The sequence below is a fragment of the Podarcis gaigeae genome, assembly GCF_964106915.1.
Source record: "Podarcis gaigeae genome assembly, chromosome: 5".
NCBI lineage: Eukaryota > Metazoa > Chordata > Lepidosauria > Squamata > Lacertidae > Podarcis > Podarcis gaigeae.
In genome coordinates, this window is record NC_139681.1 from 40,182,644 (window position 1) to 40,206,565 (window position 23,922).

At 43.4% G+C, this 23,922-nt stretch overlaps 1 protein-coding gene across 1 annotated transcript in view; it reads right to left on the reverse strand.

Moving 5' to 3' along the window:
- Positions 1-536: 536 nt before the first annotated feature.
- The window catches only part of LOC310845674 (gamma-aminobutyric acid receptor subunit pi-like), a 52,951-nt gene continuing 29,565 nt past the window's right edge, over positions 537-23,922 (reverse strand). The window contains exons 7-10 of the mRNA XM_083741099.1: positions 10,815-10,952; positions 7,177-7,329; positions 5,186-5,379; positions 537-1,605 (exon numbers count right to left, since the gene is read on the reverse strand). Of these exons, the coding sequence (XP_083597225.1) occupies positions 1,297-1,605; positions 5,186-5,379; positions 7,177-7,329; positions 10,815-10,952 (794 nt within the window). The 3' untranslated portion in view covers positions 537-1,296. The remainder of the gene's footprint in view (positions 1,606-5,185; positions 5,380-7,176; positions 7,330-10,814; positions 10,953-23,922) is intronic.

A 23,922-nucleotide genomic window follows, 5' to 3' on the forward strand; every position in this document is an offset into this window, starting at 1 on the left:
AGAAAGCCAATATGTGAAATTCTATTAATTACCTGAAACTTTATTACTACTAATTATATAATGGTAGTTAAAATAATAGGTAGTTAAAATTATAGGATGCACCAAAGCACCCATTTTTGACCTCTTCATTTCAGGGCATGAATTTAGTTGGTAGTGCTTACTACTTCCTTCCAAAGACATACTGGTGATCTAAAAAGCAAATATTTATTATTGGGGGGGGGGCCTTGAAAATCAATAAAGGCATTGCACAGTAAAACTGCTACCCTATTCAAACCTACTTGTAAGTAAGTCTCGTTGAATTCCATGGAACTTATTCCCATATAAGTGAATACAGGATTGCAATTTAAATCACTCGATCTGATAATGTATGTCTTTTAAAATAATGTTGAAAAGTATTTCTGGTTCAAGAGATGCCATGGTCTGAATATATACGTGTGTGTGCTAATGTGGAGGGGGAAACAGCCATGGTAAATTGTTAACTATTGTTTACTTTGACGTGTGAGCTGGGCCTGCAAGCATGGGGACTGCGACCATCAGACTTAAAATCCCAGTAAAGAAAAGATGCAGGCTTAAGCCTTGTGGAGACTGCATCTAGGAAAGGCATCCATTTTTAGTGTCTTCTCTGCCAAAAGCCATCACAGAATTCTTCCAAATATTCATTAAAAATAAGTCTCTTGAAACCTGGAGTAATTTTCTACAAGGATTTAGTGTGAAATTCCGTATTCTGCTGGTTGCATTCATAAGTTCAAACTTTAACATAGTGATTTTTACTGTTTTGTGAAAACATTTAATTGGCACTGATAGAGCTTTGTTACATAACATCCTTGAAAGTCTATGCATTATTGACAATGCCAAAGGCAATAAGATATTGAAACTAACCAGGTGGCTTGGGGGCAGGATAACACTTCCTTCTTGTTTTAATTTTCAAACATATTAATCATCACAGCCTCACACTAGTGTTATGCCAATTTCAATTTTACAAAGCTTTACAGGTAGTTAAAAAAAGTTTTGTGCCATTCAGTAAATGTTACGAACAATAGGAAAATGCATGCTAAAAATGAGGTCAATTTTAAAAATACAGTCATTTAACAGATGACCAGCAATAGATTTTTATACTACAGTAGTCTTAACAGGTGGACAGTAATTTAACCAGAAACTCAACAGAAAAACTACTCAATAAAATGACAGTCTTCTTTTGATATTGTAATGCCCTGCAGATTAAAATCTTTTCCCTGACATAACTCTGTGCACCTTTGCTACACTTGCCACACTATTCCATGAGAGGTTTTCAAAAGCTTAGAAATACAAATAATAAACCCAGTAAAAAACATTTATTATGATAAATGATAATGGGAAGGAAAGCCGGGCGTAATTGTCTATGTGGTATGGGTTTTTAACATGAAAGCAGTCAAATATACAGAAGAGTCTCTTCATCACTGCCATTGGTGAGTGACACCGGCTGTGTTTACTTTTCTCCTCTTTTCTGCCTCTAGAGGTTTTGGTGAGCTTGTCTGCATCAGCCTTGTTAATCTTATCAGCCTTGCAACTGTTGGCAATTGCTGACAGGACTCCATTGATCTCCTCTTCAGCCTCATCATCCTCCTCCTGGTAAGAATCACAATTGGACAAAACCACTTGTTCATCAGTTCCATAACACACATCCTTTAAATATCAGCCAACAATCCATTTTATCTAAGGGCTACAGATATACCAGTGCTTGGAACAAAACTAGTTCAGTTTAATAAAGTTCACTGAATTCAAGCTCTGAACTACACCTGAAACTAGTGCCCATATTTGCCAGCTGAATGATTTGTTTTGGGGCAGAATGATTTCTAGGTCATCTTCAGATTCATTCTCTTACATATGTATTTTTCCCTTCTTCACTCTTTAGATTCTTTGGGAGTTGAAGCTTAAAGATTATAATTGTGGGGAAAAGTAAATGAAAACCATTCACATTTGTCAGATGCTGGTGGTGGTTGCTCGTGAGTAACCAGGCAGGACTCCAACCTGTCTTTTACAGGTTTTATTGTACAAACTATTTACAGCGCAGATCTACCAAGTTCATGTCCGTCTCAGTCACTTGCAGAATCTGGGAGTGGCCCCTTCTGGCTTCTCCCCCAACATAAGAACTTCAGCACCCCAGGACGGAAGTGGTGTGCCTCCCTCCTGGCCAGCCTGGTGAGGTGAGATGCTGGGGCTCTCAGCAGCATTCTCGAGCCCTCTCTTCACTTAGCTGGCCCCTTCCCTCTCTTCCTCACTGGAGGTGTGGCTTTTCCCACCGCTGGAAGAGGAACTGCTCCACAGGAGTTTTGGAGGCTCTCTGTATCCCAACAGCCCCCCTGTCTCCCTCCCCTGTTCCGATGGCAGTCCCCTGACAACATTCCACTGTGTGTGTTTAAATGTTTTCTTAGGCTTCTTAAGAGAAAAAATTACACTTCAGCTCAGCAGGTTTTCTGGGCACAGTGATGGAGTGGATAAGGACAAATAAGCTGGGTTTGAACCTTCCCCACAATGACTTTTCCATACACATTGATGAAAAAGGCAAATCTACATGTGCTTTACCAAAAAAGGGGGGGGGGGCTTTTCTTTGTATTTAACATGAAGGAAACAATTCACATCCACAATGACCTTTGATGTTCTGGGAATCTCATCTTAGTCATGGCAACTAGGTTTTGGATCTGGCCAGATCTGCCCTCAGCTATTTAATTCTGCATTTTATTCACTAATCTTCTCAACATTAAAGTGGATCAGCTTCACTTGTGACTTTCCATTACAGCATAAACAATAATGTTTACATTGCTTAGACACTGGCGCCGTTACTTAGAAAATAAAAATACAAAATGCTAAGGGAAGCAACCTCCTTATCACTCATTGTAAATGGAAATGGTACAGATGAACATCTATGAACTTTTATGGATGCATCTACCTGGGCTGTTTTTCTTTTTTAGAGTGCTTTTATTCAGTTGGATATATCTGGGGTTTTTTATGCTGAAATGATTTTTTTTTTAAAAAAAAATTGTATTAAGCAGCAGGTTTATTGAGCAGCGGGAAAGGATGCTAAACACACATTCTATTTTCTTTTCCGGTTTTCTGAAACTTGTTTGCAGGTGGCTGATGCCTTATCAGATTGCTTTTAGCTCCTTTATGTTCCCTAAGAGGAAGCTAAACCATGTGTGAAATCCAGCATCTGGCATGGCAAGTTATCAGCTTAGTGTCTGTATGTTAGAATACGCTCTTCTCTAAGGAACCTTAACAAGACGCGTTTCTAGCACAAGTTTACTTATCCTATTGCCCTAGCGAAGAGAAGAAAGAGAATCTATAATAGAATGACAAATACCTATCTGCTATACAAAATCTAGAGTATCAGGGGACATTTAAAGGACTGCTGAGGGGCTCCAAGAGAGAGAGAGAAAGGGGGAAATTAAACTGTTTCACATTAGGAAAACCAGCCTTGTATATCAAAAGGGAGCTCAACTTTGGAGCGTATTTTTAAATAGTAATGGTATTTACTCTGCTCTCCGTTCCTGCTCCTAAGGAGAGAATAGCAAGCAGATGGCAATATAAAAGGATATAAAAATCAGTTGCAGGATCTATGGAAAGCAACTGCACAACAGCTGAAACCTACTGGAAATGGCATCTGCTGCTGCTTCTTGCTTCTATTAATGGATGTGTTTGTTCAAATCCAACAGTCCACAGGATGGAGAAAAGAGGTCGGTTTGGTGGGAAGTTATCCATTTTCATGGTTTTCTATATTGTACTGCCTACTAGAGAGCGCCACAACATTTATCAGGTATGTGAATGTGACTTGTCAGTAAGGGCTCTACACTTCTTACAAACATTTTCCCATTCTTCTTTTTGTCCGCTGTAAGATTTTGGACGATGCAGGCCAATGGATTGCTAGCAGCTAGAATATATTTCTCAGTTCAGGTCCTGGGAACATTTGAGGATTCGTGTAGGACTGAATACAGGTTTCTCTTTCTTTCCTTTCTACCTTCTTTTGCTCTGGATGACTGAAGCACAACATAAAGGCACTATGGCATTTCACATTGCGCGGTGGCACATAGCAGTGCTAAAGTCCTTACTGGTAGAACAGTGTATATTCAAACCTCTCAGGCCCCATTCAAACTTTACAGGGCAATCAACAATGTTACCTGTCAACTGTAGTTCTCTCAGTAAAGACCTGTAAGACCAGACGTGTGCCTGTAAACACACTTGTCTACCATGTCTGCTAGTTCGCATAGAAAAGTATGCCCCACAAAGCCCCAAAGGATTCACCAGGAGACCTGGAGGTGCCATGTGGCAAACACAGAGGTTGCTGTTGCCAACACCTGATCTACCTGTGCAAAACAATGAACCACAGCAGTTCAGGAGGGGTGATGCTAGTTTTCATTGCACTGAGCTTCCTGCCAGTAAAAAGCAAAACAAAAACTAACAAACTGGGGGGAGATATTCTACCTGAGTCTAAGCCCTGCTGTGCTGGTTTTTCATCTACAAAACCTTTTTTTTACATCAAGAAACATTCAGAAATGTGATGTCCCACCACACTCTGTTCTACCATGTAATTTTGTCTCATGGTGGATCAAGACCATTGTGCTCCTGAACCACACAATAGTCACAATAAGACCATGATGGGGGATATATTTATTTCAGCATTTTTACATCGCTTTGGGGGCACAGAAAGGGCCTCAATGCAATAATGAGCAATAAATCAAAAACACAAATTAATACCAGACATCAGCTATCATTAGCAGCAGCACATAAAAACTTCTCTGATCAGGGGATGAGACAATATTAATAATAAAGACAATCTTTCAAGGTCTTTCTGAGCATTGAAAGGCAAATGGTCCTTTATACCCACCAACTGCTGATGGTTTACAGGGCAGAGCTTTCCATGGTGATCTCACCTAGCATTCTTTTAAAAGTGCTGGGTCCAAGCCATATAGGATTTCAAAGTGATGGTCACCACTTTGAATTGAGACCGGAAAGAAATTGGGAACCAATCTGCAGTGAATAATAGCAGAAGCAAGGCAAAACCTGGTCATGCTACAGCAGGCGGGGAATGTATGTTGTAAAGAGCTGCTAAAAGTTGGAATCATGATATGCTTTCATAGCAGAGGAAGCAATGGACAGGAGCGTTTGAAGAGAGGCTATGGAAATCAGGAAATGGAGGAATTAAAACAAATACCTTTGTGAGTTTCTTCATTCCAGATCGATTAAGGGTGCAGAAGTGAGCTACTGCATACTCCAGTAATGCGCCAAAGATAAAACTAAAGCAAATACCCAGGTAGACATCAATTGCCTTGATGAAGCAATTAGCATTAGGAAGTGATGTCCTGGCTCCCATCATAAGAGTTGTCATGGTGAGCACAGTTGTAACACCTACGGAAACAAAACAAGAAATCAGAGGTGATCTTGCATGATTAGCAGCAACACCATTTCCTGCTGCCTCTGAGCAGAAGCTGCTCAATATTTACTTGACAGTGAGGTCTTCTGTCATCTCATTTTAGCCCACCTCATTTGAAAGAAAATGCAGAAAATGTTTAACGTATGAATATTTTGAGGTGTTAATAATACTTCGGATAAATTTTACGGTAAAGTTCTGCACCATGGTCAAAAAGGAGCAGAGTAAAAAGAAAAAGTAAAAAGTGAGGGTAAGAGATGTCTGAATTACTCTCTAAGTTAGTCTTGGAGAAACGATGTATAACATTGTGAATTAATTTTGGTGGCGAAAGGGAATACAAAGCCACCCAATGAGTTTCATGCCAAGTGGGGATTGAACCCTGCTCTCCGAAGTCCTAGTCTGACACTGACCACTATACCACACTTCTTTTCACATGTTTTTCCATGTAGAAGGCCCCAAGTTCAAGCCCTGAATTCTCTGGTTGAAGAATCTTTGATAGCAGGTGGCTGTAAAATCTCTCCCCACCCCCCTCAGATCCTGGAGAGCCAATGTGAATTAAGAGTCGGTGCTCTTAGACAGACCTATTTCCATATTTTATTGTTGCCACCTTTCCCACCAGTGCATGAGCCACATCTGATCGTTACCAGTTTGAAAGGGGGCTATCTACATAAGGACATGCAGGGCTCCCTCCAAGGGGAAAAGAATCCTCTATCTGCCCATGAGGTGACCTTCATACTGATGCAGATCATGTGTCACCTTGGGGACTTGGCCAGGTTGGTCCGTAGCTAGGGCATTGGTACCCAGTGGACAGGGCTAGCTCACTTGTCCTGAATGCCAGAAGAGGGACACTGAAGTCCTGCATCCCCATGAAGTGAGCATTGCAGAATGCCTAGTAGATACGTGCACCACAACAGCCCCACACAGGCAGTCTCCTTCTGTGTAAAATCAGCCTGCACTGAGGGAGGGAGGCTGTGCATGCAAGCTCTCCCTTCCCCCAACACTGTCCCCACAGCCCCCCATGAGTTGGCGTAATATCCCCCACATGTTATAGGCAGTGATGGCCACCAACTTGGATGGCTTGAAAAGAGGATTAGACAAATTCATGGAAGATAAGGCTGCATAGATGGCTGCTGATCGTGATGGCTATGGTTTACCTACGCTTACACAGTGGCAGTATGAGTTTGAGTACCAGCTGAGGGAAACCACAGGAGGGGTGAGTGCTCTTGACTCCAGGTTGCAGGCTGTCCACAGGATGTTGAACTCAATGGGCCACTGGTAGGTTCTTCTTGCATTCTAATGATGCAGAGCCTTGCTTTTTCAGGTTTCTAAATGGCATGAGGAGCTTACACAAAGACAGCAGGCTCCTCCCTGCAGTGGTTCTTCTTCCAGCTCATGGAGGGTGGTGGGAACAGTGGTGGTGGAGTTAGAGTAGTCACACCTCAGTTCTCTTCCACACATGTTACTTTTACCCAAGAATAAAACGCCTAACAGAACCAATGTTTCAACTGTTTCACTTGCAGAGTGACTCTAGAAGTTCATTCTAGCACTGGCTGGGTAACATGAGGCTCCTTAGGCTCATTGCATCTGCCCTGCCCAATTTCTAGGACTTGTCTGGTGTATGTACAGAGGAGCTGGAACATAGATCCCATGGTGCAAGGCTTAATGCATTACATAGGTGGTGGAGGAACAAAAATGCAGCAGCTTCCTCCATGTTAAAACAACATGACCTGGGCAGGGGGTGGGCAGTGCATCTGTGTTTTATGATTATAGCTCACCTATGCAGATTCTGGCTGGCACTGAAGACTGGCTTATCCAGAATGACACCCAGGAGAGGACAACCAGCAAGCTGGACGGTACATATGTTTCAAGGATAAAATACAGAATGTTCCTCTTGAGCTCAAAATGGAAGACTAACTTTGGATAGTGCCCTGTGTAGTGAATAAAGAGAGACATGCAACAAGTCATTTAGATTTCTTGGCAATTTCTTCTTCATGTACAAGTTTAAATAATATTTTAAAGCTTCAGATCAAATATTTATTATTATGACCAGCATTAAGAAAACAAGGTAAGAAGCACATAGAACACATTATTTTAAAGCTTCACGGTTTTTTTAAAGCACACAATTACCAACTTACTAGTTCACCCATCATACTTATATCTAATTTCTATTTAGTGTTTGTCAGGTGTTGGTGTGGTTGCTCGAGAGCAAACAGGCAAGACTCCGACCTGTCTTTTCCAGCTTTATTATTAGTGCAAAATATTTACAGTGAAGAGCGTCGCAAGTTCATTTCTGGCTCAGTCGCTAGCAGAATCTGGGAGTGGCCGGTCCTTGTACCTCTCCCAGCATAACAGCCATATGACTCCCATCCTTCTCCTCCCCTCTCTGCGCCGAAACCTACTGCGCAGAGTGGGCGCTGGCAAAGGGGTATTTCCCTCCCCTCCACTTTGCTCAGGCTCCGTGTTGAGGCTCTCCCTAACATCTCCTGGTCCCTGCACCTCCTCCCCACTGGAGACGGGGCTTTCTCCTCGCCAGAGGAGGAACTTCTTCACAAGATCTTCGGAGGTTCCCTATAACACAACTGCCCTTCCACCTCTCGCCTCTGAGCTGATGGCAGTTCCTTGACAGTGTTTGCCCATAACTCTAAGCCAAACCATGGTTTAGTGCATATGTGTGAATCTGCTGGCCTCTAAAGAGGAGGCAGAATTCACTTTGCTTTTCCCCATGCTTTTCAGGTGAGTGAAACATGGCAGCTAACCCAAAGTTTGGCTTAGCGTGTCTTCCAAACCTGAGATGGTCACCTCCTTAAGCACAACTTGGCTAAGCTGCCAGGAGCGCCGTGGCGATCCACCCAGGGTGCCAGGGCGGCATGTACCTCTCCTCACAAACAATCCTCTCCAGAGACTTCTGGCGTTTTAATGGTCTTCATTTACAATGGTCATCAAGAGTTCATTATCATTCACCAGAGTCACTCAGTTCAGATACCGGTAGAGGCCTCTTCTTATGCCGCCAACACCTCACAAAATGTGGGAATTTATCGCCCTGCCTTTCAAGTCTCCTCTTGTCCAGCGCCGTCTAAATCTCTCACCAGTCTCTGATCCAGAACCTAACCCTTGCTGTCCCTGTGGAGCTGTTGGCTCTTTCAGCCTCTTCCTGTCTCTCTCCCTCTGAAGACACTGCCCTTCCTTTGCTAGCTCCTCCAGCTCCCTCCCCCTCAGGCACAGCGTCCTCTTCTTCTACCCTGAAGTCCTCTCCCACATCCGGGGAACTCAAATGAACTGACTCAGCCCTGATACAGGGGAATGCCACAGCGAGCTGCCCACGGAGTCCACCTGGCAGACGCAAGCCCCATGCTGCCATTTTGGGCACCGCATAACTCCCAGGAAAAACATGTGGCTTGGGCGCCCTGTAGGCCAGGCCTACAGTAAGTGCCGCTCCCCGCGGTGTGCCATTTTGTCACCCCCTCAAGGATGACACCCGGGGCAGGCTGCACCCCCCTTGCTATGCCCCTGTAAACTGCCCAAAAGCCTAGAGATACAGCAAAGCAGTTCCAAGTTGCTCCTCTGGAGCCTATGTCTGCTCAAGGAAGGACTACCACTCTGCAAATTTCATCTGATTGTAAAAAACAAATGTGAAATGTGAAATAAGATTTGCCTACTGAAATCAAAGGGAAATGATTTAAATAAATAAATAAAACCTTCCCCTCTCTCTCCCTCAATCAGGCACACAGTGAAGAAAATGGCTGAAAAAAAGCCATGGAAATTAATTAAGCCACCAAAGGAAACAATGAAATGAATTGTTATTATTTGCACATCCAGATAGATAGATAGATAGATAGATAGATAGATAGATATTAAAATCCTGGCTATACTTCATTTATTGTTAGAAAATATAATCCTATATAAATGAGAACAATGGCCTGTACTTTGTTTTTCTTTGCGTTGTTTACATATTCTCTTCCTGAAATATTCAGAAGTGAACATGTATTTTATTTTCTGATGAGCGAACAGGTTCGGGTTTCTCTCTGGGCAGAGCAGCAATAGGGAATCATTAGCCTTCTTTGAGCACGATGGCTAGCCAGCAGCGGAAGCAGTGAGGAAAGCAAGCAGATGCCACTTATGTAAGAAGCAAGATCCTGTCTGAACATGAAGTCTGCTAGTGGAGATCTGTATTTTTATACCTATTTATAGGCATTTGCTGTTTTAATGTGAGTTAGGACTTTGAGTCATGAGGTTTCCTTAGTCAATGATGCTCTCAAATAAAAATCTTTAGTGGAAGGCAAAAGATTTATACGATCTGAGCAGAAACCAGAATAGAAAATAAAAATGGCACAATGCACGTTGATTGAAACTTAAATGCAGAAGCATATTATTGAGTTGTGAATCACAAATGTAATAGCTGGGATGGTATGTAAAAAAAGCTCTATCTTCTGTGTGCAGCAAATGTGTGCAGCATCCAGAAGGAAAATAATAATAATAATTCAGTGCATCGGATTGTTCTTATCACACTGAGGCATGCAATCGGGAGGGGTGGACCTGACAGCCTTCAACTGTGAGAACCAGGATTTGCAGAAGATACAGCTCAGAGAACCTATTAATGGTTCCATCATCTAAGAGTGTAGCGGCCCCTGCAGGGCGAATATTCTTGGTGGTGGCCCCCAGAGGATAGAATCAGCTGCCTGCCGAATCTCATCAATTTCAGCATTTAAATGAGCTTTAAAGACATGTTTATTTAGTCAAGCTTCTATTGTTTAATGTGCTTAATTTATTTCAATTAGTTTTACTGGTTGTTCTAATAGATTTGGTGTTTTTTGGGGGGGTTGGGAGGGTATTCTTCTTGGTTTGAAAGTTTTGTACAGATGTTCTCTGCTAACAGAGACTGTAATCCTGTATACATTTACTTGGGAGTAACACCCCCCCCACCTTGAACTCAGCAAGACATCTGAGTGGGCATGCATAGGAATCAGACGACTTGGTATACAATAAAGGTTTTGGGTCAAGCAGTCAAGGTCCAGCAGCACAGCCATGTTTTTTAAATTCATCATCATCCTAAATTTCTTTAATAAACTCAAGGTGGCATATAAAGGATTCCCATCCAGTCTACCATCCAGACACTGGCCAGATCCAAACCTGCTTACTTTCAGCAGCAACATCTCACTATTTCATGTATTTTACTGTTATATTTTTATTCTGTTTTAATGCTGTGACATCTGTTAATTGTTGTGTTTTATATGCTGTTGGCCATTCTGGGTTCTTCTTTTTTTTTAAGGTATAGAATATGAGAAAGAAAGTAAGCATCATCATCTGCCTTCAGACCATTCCCAGCTAGCTTTATTGAAGTGAACTGGAAAGACAGAAAGGTCAAGACGTAAGTAGGATTTTATGACAGTAAATGAACTCATGAAGAGTTACCTACCTGTTTCATAGACAGCTTCAGAACTAGAGGTATAGTGGTCTTCTACTGTGTACTGCGCCAATCGAAGGGTTTCTAAGCCTTTAACGGAATCATTTCCCCTTGTCCAGTAAAACATGACATCATTTATGTTATAACCCCCTGGGAATAGAAGAAGAGAGGAATTTTACTAAATATAGAAAATGTGTTTGTGTCCATATATGTATGTCTTCTATTTTCTGGCAAAGCTGCTGTTAATTTCACTTCATTTACTGGTTTCCCAGAGAATCCTAGACTTTAGGATTTTAGTAAATGCCTAGGAAATACACAACAGGAAAACAAAAATCAAGAAATAGACCTCAGCCTCCAATATTCCATGCTTCATGCAGCTGCACAACAAATTGTTTCCATTTTTAAATCCAAAATTCATATTCACAGCTTAAACTCCCCATCCCTCACCTTAAATGGAGATATTTCATTTAAAGGCCATCTGAAAGAGCTTGTGTGGCTATCTGTCTAAATTCGCGTATGAATGCAACATTCACTTACTAATATAACCAAACTTAAAATGCACAGACCCAGAGGTCAGTTTACACTCCTTTTTAATAAGTGTAAAATCATACAGGCTGGCACTCTGCATGGTAAGAAAGGGTAGATCTAAAAATCCCCCTCCCATATGAATCGGCCAGAATGCTAGTGTTTCTTCACCAGCAAAACAGCTACACTGGGGGGGGGGAGTGTTCTGCTGGTGTTATCAGTGTATGTTTTATGCTGGAGGCATGTCTTGAGTTCTGGGGGCAAATCATGACTTCTGTCAAATCCTGAATATAGGATTGTTCTGCTAGTAACTTTGTGAAGTGAAGAAAGGTAGGCTCCTGCGCTGGCAATGCAAACACTATGTTGTGAGAGAAGGGCTGGGCAAGTACCGTATTTTTCGCTCTATAACACGCACCTGACCATAACACGCACATCGTTTTTAGAGGAGGAAAACAAGGGAAAAAACATTCTGAATGAAACAGTGGATGTATCATTTTTGGGCTTCATGCTGTGGCCACAGACATGTGATCTGATGGTGAATTTGGGGTGACCCAATGCAAAGATCCTGAGAATCCCTGTGGATCCATGCTTTGTAACCACGTTTTTGCACCATTGCAGTCCCAGGCAACAGTGGGTGCGTGATTTTTTTGGTGCAGGCTGTAGCCATGGACATGCTATGTGATCTGATGGTGAATTTGGGGTGACCCAATGCAAAGATCCTGGGAATCCCTGTGGATCCATGCTTTGTAACCACATTTTTGCACCATTGCAGCCCCAGGCAACAGTGGGTGCGTGATTTTTTTGGTGCAGGCTGTAGCCATGGACATGCTATGTGATCTGATGGTGAATTTGGGGTGACCCAATGCAAAGATCCTGAGAATCCCTGTGGATCCATGCTTTGTAACCACATTTTTGCACCATTGCAGCCCCAGGCAACAGTGGGTGCGTGATTTTGGGGGGGCAGGCTGTAGCCATGGACATGCTATGTGATCTGATGGTGAATTTGGGGTGACCCAATGCAAAGATCCTGAGGATCCATGTGGATCTATGCTTTGTAACCACATTTTAAGTGGGGAGCGAAGGAAAAACAAAGAAGGGACATGAGAGGGGTGTGCAGAGAAGCAGCTGGCTAAGAATGCAGGAGAGGGATTTAACGGGAGGGAGGAAAGAAAGGCAAAAGTTCCCCCCACCCAAGCCAGCCATCTCTCTCTCTCTCTCTCTCTCTTTCTCTCTCTCTCTCTCTCTCTCCCTCCCTCCCTCCCTCCCTCCCTTCCTCCCTCCCCCTCTCTCTCTCCCTCCCCCCTCTCTCTCCCTTCCCCCCTCTCTCTCCCTCTCCCCCAGCAGCACAGAGAGGAATTCCCCTCTGCTTGCCTGGAGGGGAGGGGCTTTCCCTGCTCTTTGTTCCGTTTCAGCAAACACAGCAACGAAACAGAGGAGGGTGGGCAGTAAGACCCTGAGGCAGAATGCAGGAAAGCAGCCACTTCCTCTTTTCAGGTTTCGCTTCTCCGTGCAGCGCCGCGATTTGATTTTTGCCTGATTTTTCGGCTCCAGGGACCACACATTCGCTCTATAACACGCACAGACATTTCCCCTTCCTTTTTAGGAGAAAAAATCTGCGTGTTATAGAGGGAAAAATACGGTATGTCCATTTTGGTTACTCTTAGTTTCTCACTTTCCCAATCTTAAATTTGGTTCTCCACATTTCCACATCAGAGTACAACTTTTTAGAAAATATATATCTATATATCCTGATGAAAATTCATCAGCATTTTAGTGGGAATTCCTCATATACACATTTTTGCAAAGTGTTTCCCCCTCCCCCAAATAGAATGTGGTTTTGTATGTTATTTTCACTAATACATGCATTTATACTCACACATTACCCTAGTATATGTAGATTTGAACACATTACTTGGCTTGAAAACTGCATTGCAAAATTTGGAGAGGCACAACTTTCAAAAGATAGCTCTGTTTCAGTTTTGTATTGTTTCAGAAAATGTGACTCATGTAAGTTCACCTGTAAACATGAACTAAACGGAATTTCTTCCCCCATTGTGATGTGAGAGTTGATCCTGTAAACCTCACAGTGAAATACTTCCCTCTGAAAGCTATGCATTTGGGCAACTGCAAAGGAGGTCATATTGTTATATTGGCCTATGAGAATACTGCCCAGTCTTCACACATTTCCCCGCAGTGTATATACAAACGGTTGCTGCAGCAAATGTTAGTTATGAACATGAATATCAATACTGCTCCTTGGTGTCCTGCGATGTATACTGAGGTCTGCAGCACAATGACATTTACGCTGATGTGCGAAACAGCTTGAAGTGTCACATCAAACAGATTATAAAATGTTTCAGTTTCAGTCCGCCCGCCCGCCCAACTGTGCAAATAGCCAAAGGAGAGCAAAGCATTTCTCAGAAGCCCCGGAAGACTAAAGAGATCGCTACTCATCCATTTGGCTTCAGTAAGCCCCCTCTGCATTCTAAAGAGCAAGGGCGAGCTGAATAATGAGGGGATTTACAGGATATTCTGCTGCGAAAATAAATACTGATTTGTAATTTTATTAATTCCCTTTGTGGCTGCAAAGCGGTTTTAGGCATTCAGGCAATGTGAAGTTCCTTCTTTTCAGAACTCTCCTTGGAAAAGGCAGGAGACTGATGTCAGGCTACTAGAATCCAAAGAATTGGCTAGTTGGTGCAAATCTGGACATGGGATATCCAAACCTCATTTCCCCACCCCGGCACTTCCATCTTTTCAGGGTTCAGCCTCAGTATATTCACCCCATCCAGTCAATCACTTCTGCCAGACTCCAACACCTCCACAGCCTCTCCTGATTCCAATGGAATGGAGAGGTAGAGCTGTGTGCCATTAGCTTACTGATGACCCTGCGCTCCAAATTAAGCCCCTGTTCCATGGCTCCCTCTCTCAATATCTCCTCCTTGCCTCATTATCCTATTTCCTCTGCCCATTTTAAATAAATAAGTTATTAGAGCAGACTTAGGAATAGCATTCCATTCCTTCACAAAGTTTCCAGAATTTCAGTGGCTATCTGGCCAGGCAAACTTCTAAAATATTTTTATATTTATATCACCCCTTCTTTCAGCTTCCCATTTCTCTGCCATTCCCTGTGCCATAGTATTTTTAAGGTTCTTTTTTTAATTGTTGTATCCCACCCAGGGACCTTAGGGTGAAGGGTGGGGAAATCATCACCATCATCTCTTGCCCCTAAGATTGTTGTTGGCATCCGTCTGTGTCAGGAGACAATGGAGGAGTGTCCCTTTGTCAGTGAACTCAAACTGTTGGAAGCTTACAGCACCTGCTGTGGCTGCAGAGACAGATGCAGGAGAGACATGTTTTGTTACAGCCAGGGCAGATGAAGGCATCTGGTTGTCCTGCTGCAGATGCACCACGGCATTTCTCCTCTCTGCACTCCTCCCAGTGGCCATTCCTCCTCTGGTCACTGCTATGGATGCATGACCTGACTGTCTGCAGGCACTGCAGTCGTCTGCAAGGGATTTCCACACGGTGGGGTTGATGTTGCCAACCTTCATGTCATGTTTGCAGACATCTTTGTAATGCAGAGTTGGTCTGCCAACAGGCCTGGTACTTGAAGCCAGCTCCCCATCCTTGAAGAGGATCCTGCCATCTTCCATTCTGTTCAGTTTCTGTTAATTGATTCTCATGAAAACTTATAGATTCTGGCTTCACACAATTAACTCAAGGCAGTGTCAATTTACTCTTGGCAGAAAGCCAAGGTCTGCTTGACCTAGAAACTACTTACTCTGATTGGTTAACGACCAGCACTCAACTCTGTTATCTAGGAATGCTAGCACAGTTTGTGGTGTGGTGTGTTAGGAGTAGGAGTGCTATGTATGGTTAAGAGAGAGAGAGAGAGAAAGAGAGAAAGAGAGAAAGAGAGAGAGAGAGAGAGAGAGAGAGAGAGGATTTATTTTGCTTTGTTTTGTATGCAGAAACTCTGCTGGTTTTATTTTTCCTTTTAATAAATCCTGTAAATAGTTATTCTGAGTCTAGCTGACTAGTCATTTCCACCTCAACTAGCTTCTTCACTGTGCAGGAAAACTCTGCTACGTTTGGGCTAAAGCCATTAGAGCTATGCCTGACACTTCAAAGTTCCATGACATTCTGTAGACATGATCAAGCCAGTGTAGACGATGGTGAACCTCTTCCATGTTGGTCTGTCCCCTGGCTACTTCCTTCCTTTCCACCTGTAAATCCCTGCTAAACCAACCGTTTCCTCGTCCTTCACAGAAGCTACACTGAAGATATTCTGGCAACTCTGATCTCTGAGAAGCCGGCATGTCCATGCACATTCTGTACCTTAAACCCAGTTCAGATAATTAGCTGGACGCTTTCCTTCCAGCTAAGGTTGTGTCTGCATGGGAATCTCCTGCTTTTTAATGTGTATGGCCTTTAAGTTCTAGAATGTCATGAACTGGCAAGATGGCAGTGAGGGGGAAGAGGATCCTGGTGAGGGGGGTAGCCAGGACTGGGACACACCAGGGCAAGCTGGGAATGGGGAAGGCAGTACTCACAGGGTGACAGATGGTGAGGGCATGTAGGACAGTAACCAGAGCGGCAGGACCCATCCTCAGAGCCAGAAGCCCCCCTGTCCCCATGAACACAGTGGCCTCTGAGGCATAGTGAACAGCAGGAGTGGTGCTCTAGGAGGCTGAGGTAGGCAAGGGCCCATAGCCCAGATCCCTAGCTGGCCAGGTGGGGCTTGTTGGCTTTGGAAGGAGGGATGTGTTTTCTCAGCTGGAGTAGACTCTGAGCAGGTGAGGGTCACCTGCCTCATCAAGCCCAGATGCTTCAATCAGCCTGCAAAGTATGAAAAGGAAGCAGAGCTGAGGTGCTGTGTCTGCTGAACTGCCCTTGTTGATGGACTTTGGCTTGGATGCTCCTGGGCCTCTGCAGGACTATGCTTTGAATTTGACTCTGGGTGGTCTCCTGAGTGGGGGACTTCAGGCTTCCCTACTTGGATTGACCCTGGACTGTGTTTCCTGGCCTTTGGATTGCTGACTTTGGGCTTTGCTTGTATGGTTGACCCCTGGGCTTTGGACTTTGGACTGGACATACTGACCTGTGGACAGGTAGGCCCAGGGCTTCAGGACATAGAAGGATGGAATATTTTGGAGCAGAACATACTCAGTGATTTTTTTTGTTGCTGCTGTTAGGAGGGCTTCCTAGTTTCTTTCTCTTCACACTGGTGGAATTTCAGACCCATCTTACTTTTATACCTTAAAAGCCTGCTTCAGGTTAACTAAATATTTAGAAATGAAAAGGGGTGTGAGAATATTTTTCTGCACCTGTTTGTGTGGGCACACTGTCAAGTGTGTATTTTATTTATGCACACACACACTGGTGGCTTTCCCTTCCATGTTCTATTCTATCACCACCGCCTTACCTGCTGCTTAAGGAAGAAAGAGAACTCTCTCTCTCTACAAAACCAGTGTGTGAAAGGTATGGAGAGAATGATGCCATCTGGACACTGATTGCAATGATACCTATTCCATTACTGCTACTATCAAAGAAGATGAATGGTATACTATTGAGGCTTTTGCAGGGATAATTATAATTTGTGTTTGTTACAAATCTGTTACACCTGCAACAGATCTTGTAAGCAAGAGTGTTATAGTTATTGATAGAAATGTGCATATTTAAAAAAAAATTGTCCCTGAGGATGCCTCAGTAATTGTCTCTATAGCTTAGATCCTGGAAGGAAGGAAGAGAAGGTTACACCTGCAATACAGGTGCGATCAACATGGCAAGGGAAGAATGAAGAGGATGCATTTAATCCTTCCCAGAATAGCCCACGCAACTGTTCCTTTCAGCTAGGCTCATATGCACTTATTAAGGCAATATGAAATTGTGTGAAATTTCTGTAGAGGTTATTCTACTTTATTGCTGCCATTCTAGGAACCGGCTGTCATAATCCTGAGGCTGCTTGCTAAATCCTGCACTCAGCGGCTACAAATGTTGCCATTACTCTTTTCCAAGAGCCTGTTATAATCTGCTTCTAATTGAGAGTCCTTTGGCGATATTACTTGTTTTCCTCCAGATGTACACATTATTTCCAGTTAACAAGGGTTTGTTTGCTTTTTTTGGTGCTAGAAACCTTTGCGTATTCATATTGACTGTTTTGACAAGGGCACAGTGATATCTGCAGCTTATTTTGAGAAGACAGCACTATTTATCCAACAACTGTTCAAACTGAACCAGGAAGGGTGGAAGTGGCACACAGATATGGACTGGATCATTATAGATTGCTCAGTCATTTCTGATCTTGACTCTCCTACCCTAGAAAGGGAACAACAAATGTCATGTGATCCATTTTTATTGCATTGCTATGTTTTTCCTTCATTCATTCCAGAGACACTTGTGTGCTTGTTGAATGGCAGATGGTATCATTCAGAAACCTTTTGTTTTCAGGTGCATATGGATTTATTTATCTATTTTGCTTCCTGGGGGAAGTGCATAAATATAGGGCTTTGTTGATTTGTATCTCTTTAAAGTCATAATTGTAACTCTTTCCACAATTGCTTTTTTTTTTTACTGTTTATTACTACAGTTCTCACCTGGGGGTGATTTTTATTTATGCTACTATTTTCAGTTTATTGTTCTCTATGTTTTAAATTCTTTTATGGAGTTCACCACCACCTCCCTGTAAACCACCTTGAGGGGGGCTGTCGTTTCGCCTTGTAAAGTTGTATAAAAATACTTTTTAAATTGGGGGTGGGAATGGTATATGTAAATACATAGTACATCACTTAATAGTAAAAAAAAAAAAGATGGCAAACATTGCAGACTGAATATGGTGCAATCCATCAAACACTGTTTCTATGCAAGCCTCACTGAATAACAAAATCAATCCAAATTTTAGGAAGCCAGCATAATTTACATTGGGATAAATTATGCTAGTGTAATTTACCCCTATTCCAAACTCCACTCAGGAGCAGGGTTAATACTGGCTGAGCCAGCCCAAGTGCGGGGAGGATTGGAGAACAAAACATTTGTTTTGACTTGTTTTTAATAATGTGTTTTAATGCTGTAACCTGTCCTGGGGCCTTAGGATGAAGGGCAGCAAATAAATAGTGTTTGGCTTGCAGCACTCTTTCGGCTATTATAAATTCTGCTGAGTTACTAGGCCACATGACCGAGCTAAGCAAAGTTTGGAATAGGTTTCCCTCTGACCCACCCCTGCAATGCCCTTGCCGCTCCCCTGGCACACACGTTTTTTGAGACTTGCTCCCACCATGACTCAACTAGCTTTAGAAGAGCCCTGGCTGCCCCAGGATGGAGAACATATGCAGGTGTATCTCCTGCAGAGCCAAGATGAGGTGCTTCAGCTGAGACAGTACCAGCTCAACCAAAGGTCTGCTCATTCCAGATTCCACCCATCCTGGTAGAAGTTGGGTTTAGATCGCGCCCTAAGGCTCCAATCCTACCTTGACTTCCTTGAGGGTAAGTCCCACTGAATTCATTAGGAGTTGCTTCTGAGTAGACGTAGTTAAGATTGCACTGTTAATCTTTAAAGCGTGGTAAATTACAATCCACATATTTCCTCTGCAGCCCTATACCCATCCACATTATGGTATTATGGCCTTCTCTGTGGTGGTGCCCGCCCTGTGGAACACCCTCCCATCAGATGTCAAATAAATAAACAACTATCTGATGTTTAGAAGACATCTGAAGGCAGCCCTGTTTAGGCAAGTTTTTAATGACTGATGTTTTAATGTATTTTTAATCTTTTGTTGGAAGCCTCCCAGAGTGGCTGGGGAAACCCAGCCAGATGGGTGGGGTATAAATTGTTGTTGTTGTTATCTTGTACTCTCATATCTGGAGACAGTTACTGCATGCAAGGACTGTAGAACAGATTAACCTGTAAGGCAGATTAAAAATTTAAACAATCTGCTGCTTCAAAATAATACATATACTAGGGATAGATCTGTCCATTTCAGTTCTGTTTCTCATTTTCCCATCTTAGATTCAGTTTTCCAAATTTCTTTAGCAATTTGCAATCAAAAATAAACGCTGTGGAAAATTTTGGTGCAAATTTCTCCCACTAAATGTATTTTTTGACTAAAGCACACATTTTTGCAAGCACCTAACATAATCGCCTAATATCCTAACATGCATTTCATTTCCACAAATGTATTCACTTTTATATACACTTTCCCCAAATATATACATTTTTTTAAAAAGCACAAATTGGTTGGACCACTGCATTGCAAAGTTCGTGTGAGGGTGACTGTGTTTCAGTTCTCATGTAGTTTCAGAAAGCGCGAATTTGATAGATTTGCCTTCAAATGCATACTGAACTGACTCCCCACCCATCCCTAACATACACACAGACCATTTTAATTAATAGAAAAGTCCCAGACAGCAGGAATGAGCTTTGAATGCATCAGAGCATGTTTAAAATAAGTACATGGGAGGTATAAATAAGAAATAATCTTGTGGTATCAGAAAGATTAACACATTTATTGTGGGACCTGCTTTTGTGGACTGGAGTTTATGCCAAAATAAATGAACTCTTCTTTAAAGTGAAACAAGACTTTTCCCCACCTTTTTCGCTGCAACAGAGTAATGCAACTATCCCTCTGGAAATCCCTGTAATGAAAAAGTATATTTCTGTGTTTGGTGATATATTATTCAATTGGGGTTGGGATTGCAAATCACTGGTAAAAAGAATCCCACACTTAATCTGAGCAATTAATGGTGTGAGATTTCTACCTAAAGTAGGACTGTATAGTGTTGAACAATAGTCAAGCAAGAAATATAAGTCAATTAATAGTGTAGCTGTATGTGTTTGTTTCAGTTATACTCCGCTTTTCCAGGCAAAAAGTCTTCACAAAGTGGTTTACAATACAGCTAAGCTAGTGTATACATACAACTTAGAATTTAAAAAATCCTTTAAAGTTTTTCTCTTTCAATATTGTGACTAAAGATTCCAATTTATCATGAAATAAGTTAGAGAAATTTAGAATATATGGGATCCTCATTCAGAGTGAATTTTTGGCCCAGGTCATCTTTGAGAAGTAGCTTACGATGATGTGGTCTAGTCATAACTGAACATGTAACCTAAACTATAGAAACTGTATTTCATCCACCTTTCTAACATTGGAAGCATTTTTTATTCTGGACATTTAATTTATCCCCCACTAGGCTGTTTATCAAACTAGGCAATACCACAGCTTCTTATTTTAAGGGGGAGCATCAGGATCATTTTATTTCCCCTATAAACTTCATGTTCCCTGGAGGCATCTAATGTTGGTTTGGAGGTTCCAACAGCTATAATAGGGCCAATTCTGTTAGAATAAAGTCAACAAATATTTGCTCAGTTTTAGAAAATGAATGTGTGGCCCACTTTGTGAATAATTGTGCAATTGAGTTTTGCTTGCATGAATGGTGTCAGAAGTTAAGACTAAGCCGGCACATTCAGATGCTTTCAGACAGAAGACGTGGAAAACGTAGATTGCTGGACAAGACTAGGGCACAGCTTTATAGAAGAAGAGAAATGTAGCTTGAAGCACAGATATTTTAAATGGTCAGAAATCTTGAACTGAGACTATTTGGAGAGGTGGAGAGAATTTGCCTTTGTGGCTATAATCCTGCACAGATTTATTAATGGGATTTAGGCAGCAGCCTGGCTGTGCAGAGAGTGGCAGTCAAGAACTGCATTTGTAATAAACTGCATTTGCCTGACTGTAAAGGCTGAAATGTGATCACAGGCCTTGCCAATCACAGACACTCCAAGCGTCTGTTTTCCAGGGACAGTCCTAGATTTACAGAAGCTGGCCCAGTTCCTGATTTCATCCCAGGATGTGTTGCTTTTCCCTAGAATATCCCTATTTTCAACGAAGAAATGTTGGAGGATATAGTTATCTGACCTCCCTGAACCACCCGAGTGGCTGGGGCAACCCAGTCACATGGGTGGGGTATAAATGTTGTTGGTTTGTTGCTATGGAATAGGAGAAATGTTGGGGGGTATGCAGTCAGATACACAAATCTACCTTATGTGTATGGAAATATGCCAAAGAATTCTGTATGAAACCGAGCAAGGAATTGCTCTTCTGATTTAAATATTTATTCAGTCTTATTTGTCTACAACATTTCTTGAGACATTCTAAGGCCTGGTTGAGGTGTTATACCATGGCTCCCAACTGTCTGTGCTTTGTTAGAACAGGAGCAAGCAATGAGCTCAAACACTCCCTCCTACTCTCTTATGCAATGACTTAAAGTTTCCCATAGAATCTAAACCAGAAACTTGTGGTTTAAGTGTGCCTAGAAGCCAAATTAGGAGCCAGTGTGGTGTAGTGGTTAAGAGAAGTAGACTCGTAATCTGGTTAACTGGGTTCGCGTCTCCGCTCCTCCACATGCAGCTGCTGGGTGACCTTGGGCCAGTCACACTTCTTTGAAGTCTCTCAGCCCCACTCACCGCACAGAGTGTTTGTTGTGGGGGAGGAAGGGAAAAGGAGATTGTTAGCTGCTTTGAGACTCCTTAGGGTGGTGATAAAGCGGGATATCAAATCCAAACTCCTCCTACTCCAAACTATGGTTTGAATGTATAGTTTGAAAACCAGGACTGTAGGCAGTGCTTAAACCATAGTGTCCCTGTTTTGGTATCGCAGAAAACTGATCTAACAAACTGGGAAGCCTCTTCTCAAGCTGGCCAGGAGGGCTGAACATCTTTGCTTGCATGCCATACGTTCATGCATGCATTCAGTGGCTTTGCTTGCATGCCATACGAAACCCTAGTTTGTAACAAACTCACATTTAAGGTGACTGAGCAGCGTGCTTCTGCATACTGCCCCAAAGCTCCCATGGTGTCTGTTATGTACTGAGTCAATAGGCTCCAAAAGGCAGCAGTCTGATTGGTCCTAGAACAATAAGCTCCAAAAGGCAGCAGTCTGATTGGTCCTAGAACAATGCAGCAGTATGATTGGTTAGCAGGAACCACCCAATCATGCTCCAGATAGAAGTGAATCCACAACCTGATTGGCTTACAGTAGAATTCCGGAATTAGCCAATCATGTGCAGCCCATTGTGTAAATAATGTATATAAAGCAGATACTCTGAGGGGACATTCATTCATTCCTCCTGAATAAAGAGCATGAAATCACTTTGCGACTCTGAGCATATTTCACTGGCGACGAAGGTGGGATCCCGCTGAGCTAACTGCCACACACAGCACCGCCACCTGCCGCACCGCTGCCTCGCACCGTGTATCCAGGCTTCAGCTCCGGGACCCAAGGAACTCAGAATGACAACCGACAGCAGCTTCTCGCCGTTCAACCCAGCATCTGGAGACTGGGAAGCGTACGCCTCCCGTTTCACCTTCCTCCTAGAAGCCAAAGGGATCACCGATGAAGAAGACGCCAAAAAGAGGGCAATATTCTTCAGCGTCTGCGGAGAGGAGACGTTTGAAATCGCCCGGGCTCTCCTTGCACCTGAAGACGTCACCACTGTTCCATACAAAACAATAATGGAACAGCTGAAGGGGCACTTTTCGCCACAGCCCTCAGTGGTGGCTCGTCGAAATGCCTTCTACGCAAAGCGGCAAGCCCCTGGGGAAACCATAACTGGGTTTGTGACCTCTCTCCGCCAAGCTGCCCGGTTCTGCAACTTCTCAGAGCTGGAGAACATGCTTCTTGACCGCCTTGTCGGTGGCCTGAAGGATGAGAAGCTGCAACGACGCCTCTACGCTAAGAAGAACCTAACGTTCCAGGTCGCTCTGGAGGAGGCCCTGGCAACGGAAGCTGCCGAGAGGTCGACGCAAGAGGCACGGCCGAGCCAGCCGTCCCAACCGAGGGTCCACCATGAAGACCTCACCAACAACTCAGGATCCGACAGGGAGGAGGTGCACCGAGTACAGCAGCGCATTCAAGCAGCCCACATACCACAGCTGCCTCGACGAGAAGGAGGGAACTGCACAAGCTGTGGAGAAAGTCATGAGAGGAGGACCTGCCGTTTCCGCAACGCAGAGTGCAGGCAGTGCAGAAAATTGGGACACATCGCCCGGGTGTGTCGGGCTCAGCCCACCCGACACCAGGCATCAGATGACCAATCCAAGAGCCCCAGGTCCCGGGGCCCAACGCACCAAGGCAACTCAACGGAGCTCACGGACTTCCAGGTATACCAGTTGCCCCACCCCAATGTAGAGAAAATTTATGTAGAGGTACGGATAGAGGGGGCCCCATGCCGCATGGAGCTTGACACGGGTTCAACTCTATCCATAATCTCGGCAAGGACCTTAAGGAAACTGTGCCCTACTGGGGGTCCCAAACTCAGGCCGGCCCCATTCACCCTCCGGGACTTCCAAAAACGTAAGGTCCCCACAATGGGGGTGGGGACCTTCAGGGTGCAATACAGAGGGCGGACGCGGCAACTGGACTTGCTTGTGGTCAAGGGCCCCTACATTAGCTTACTGGGATTGGCATGGTTTGGACCACTGGGGCTAGCCATCACCGGGGTGAACCACATGAGCTTACAAGTGGATGTGGACGCCATATGCAAGGAATTTCCGGGGGTTTTCGATGGGAAATTGGGACAGTATACGGGCCCCCCCATT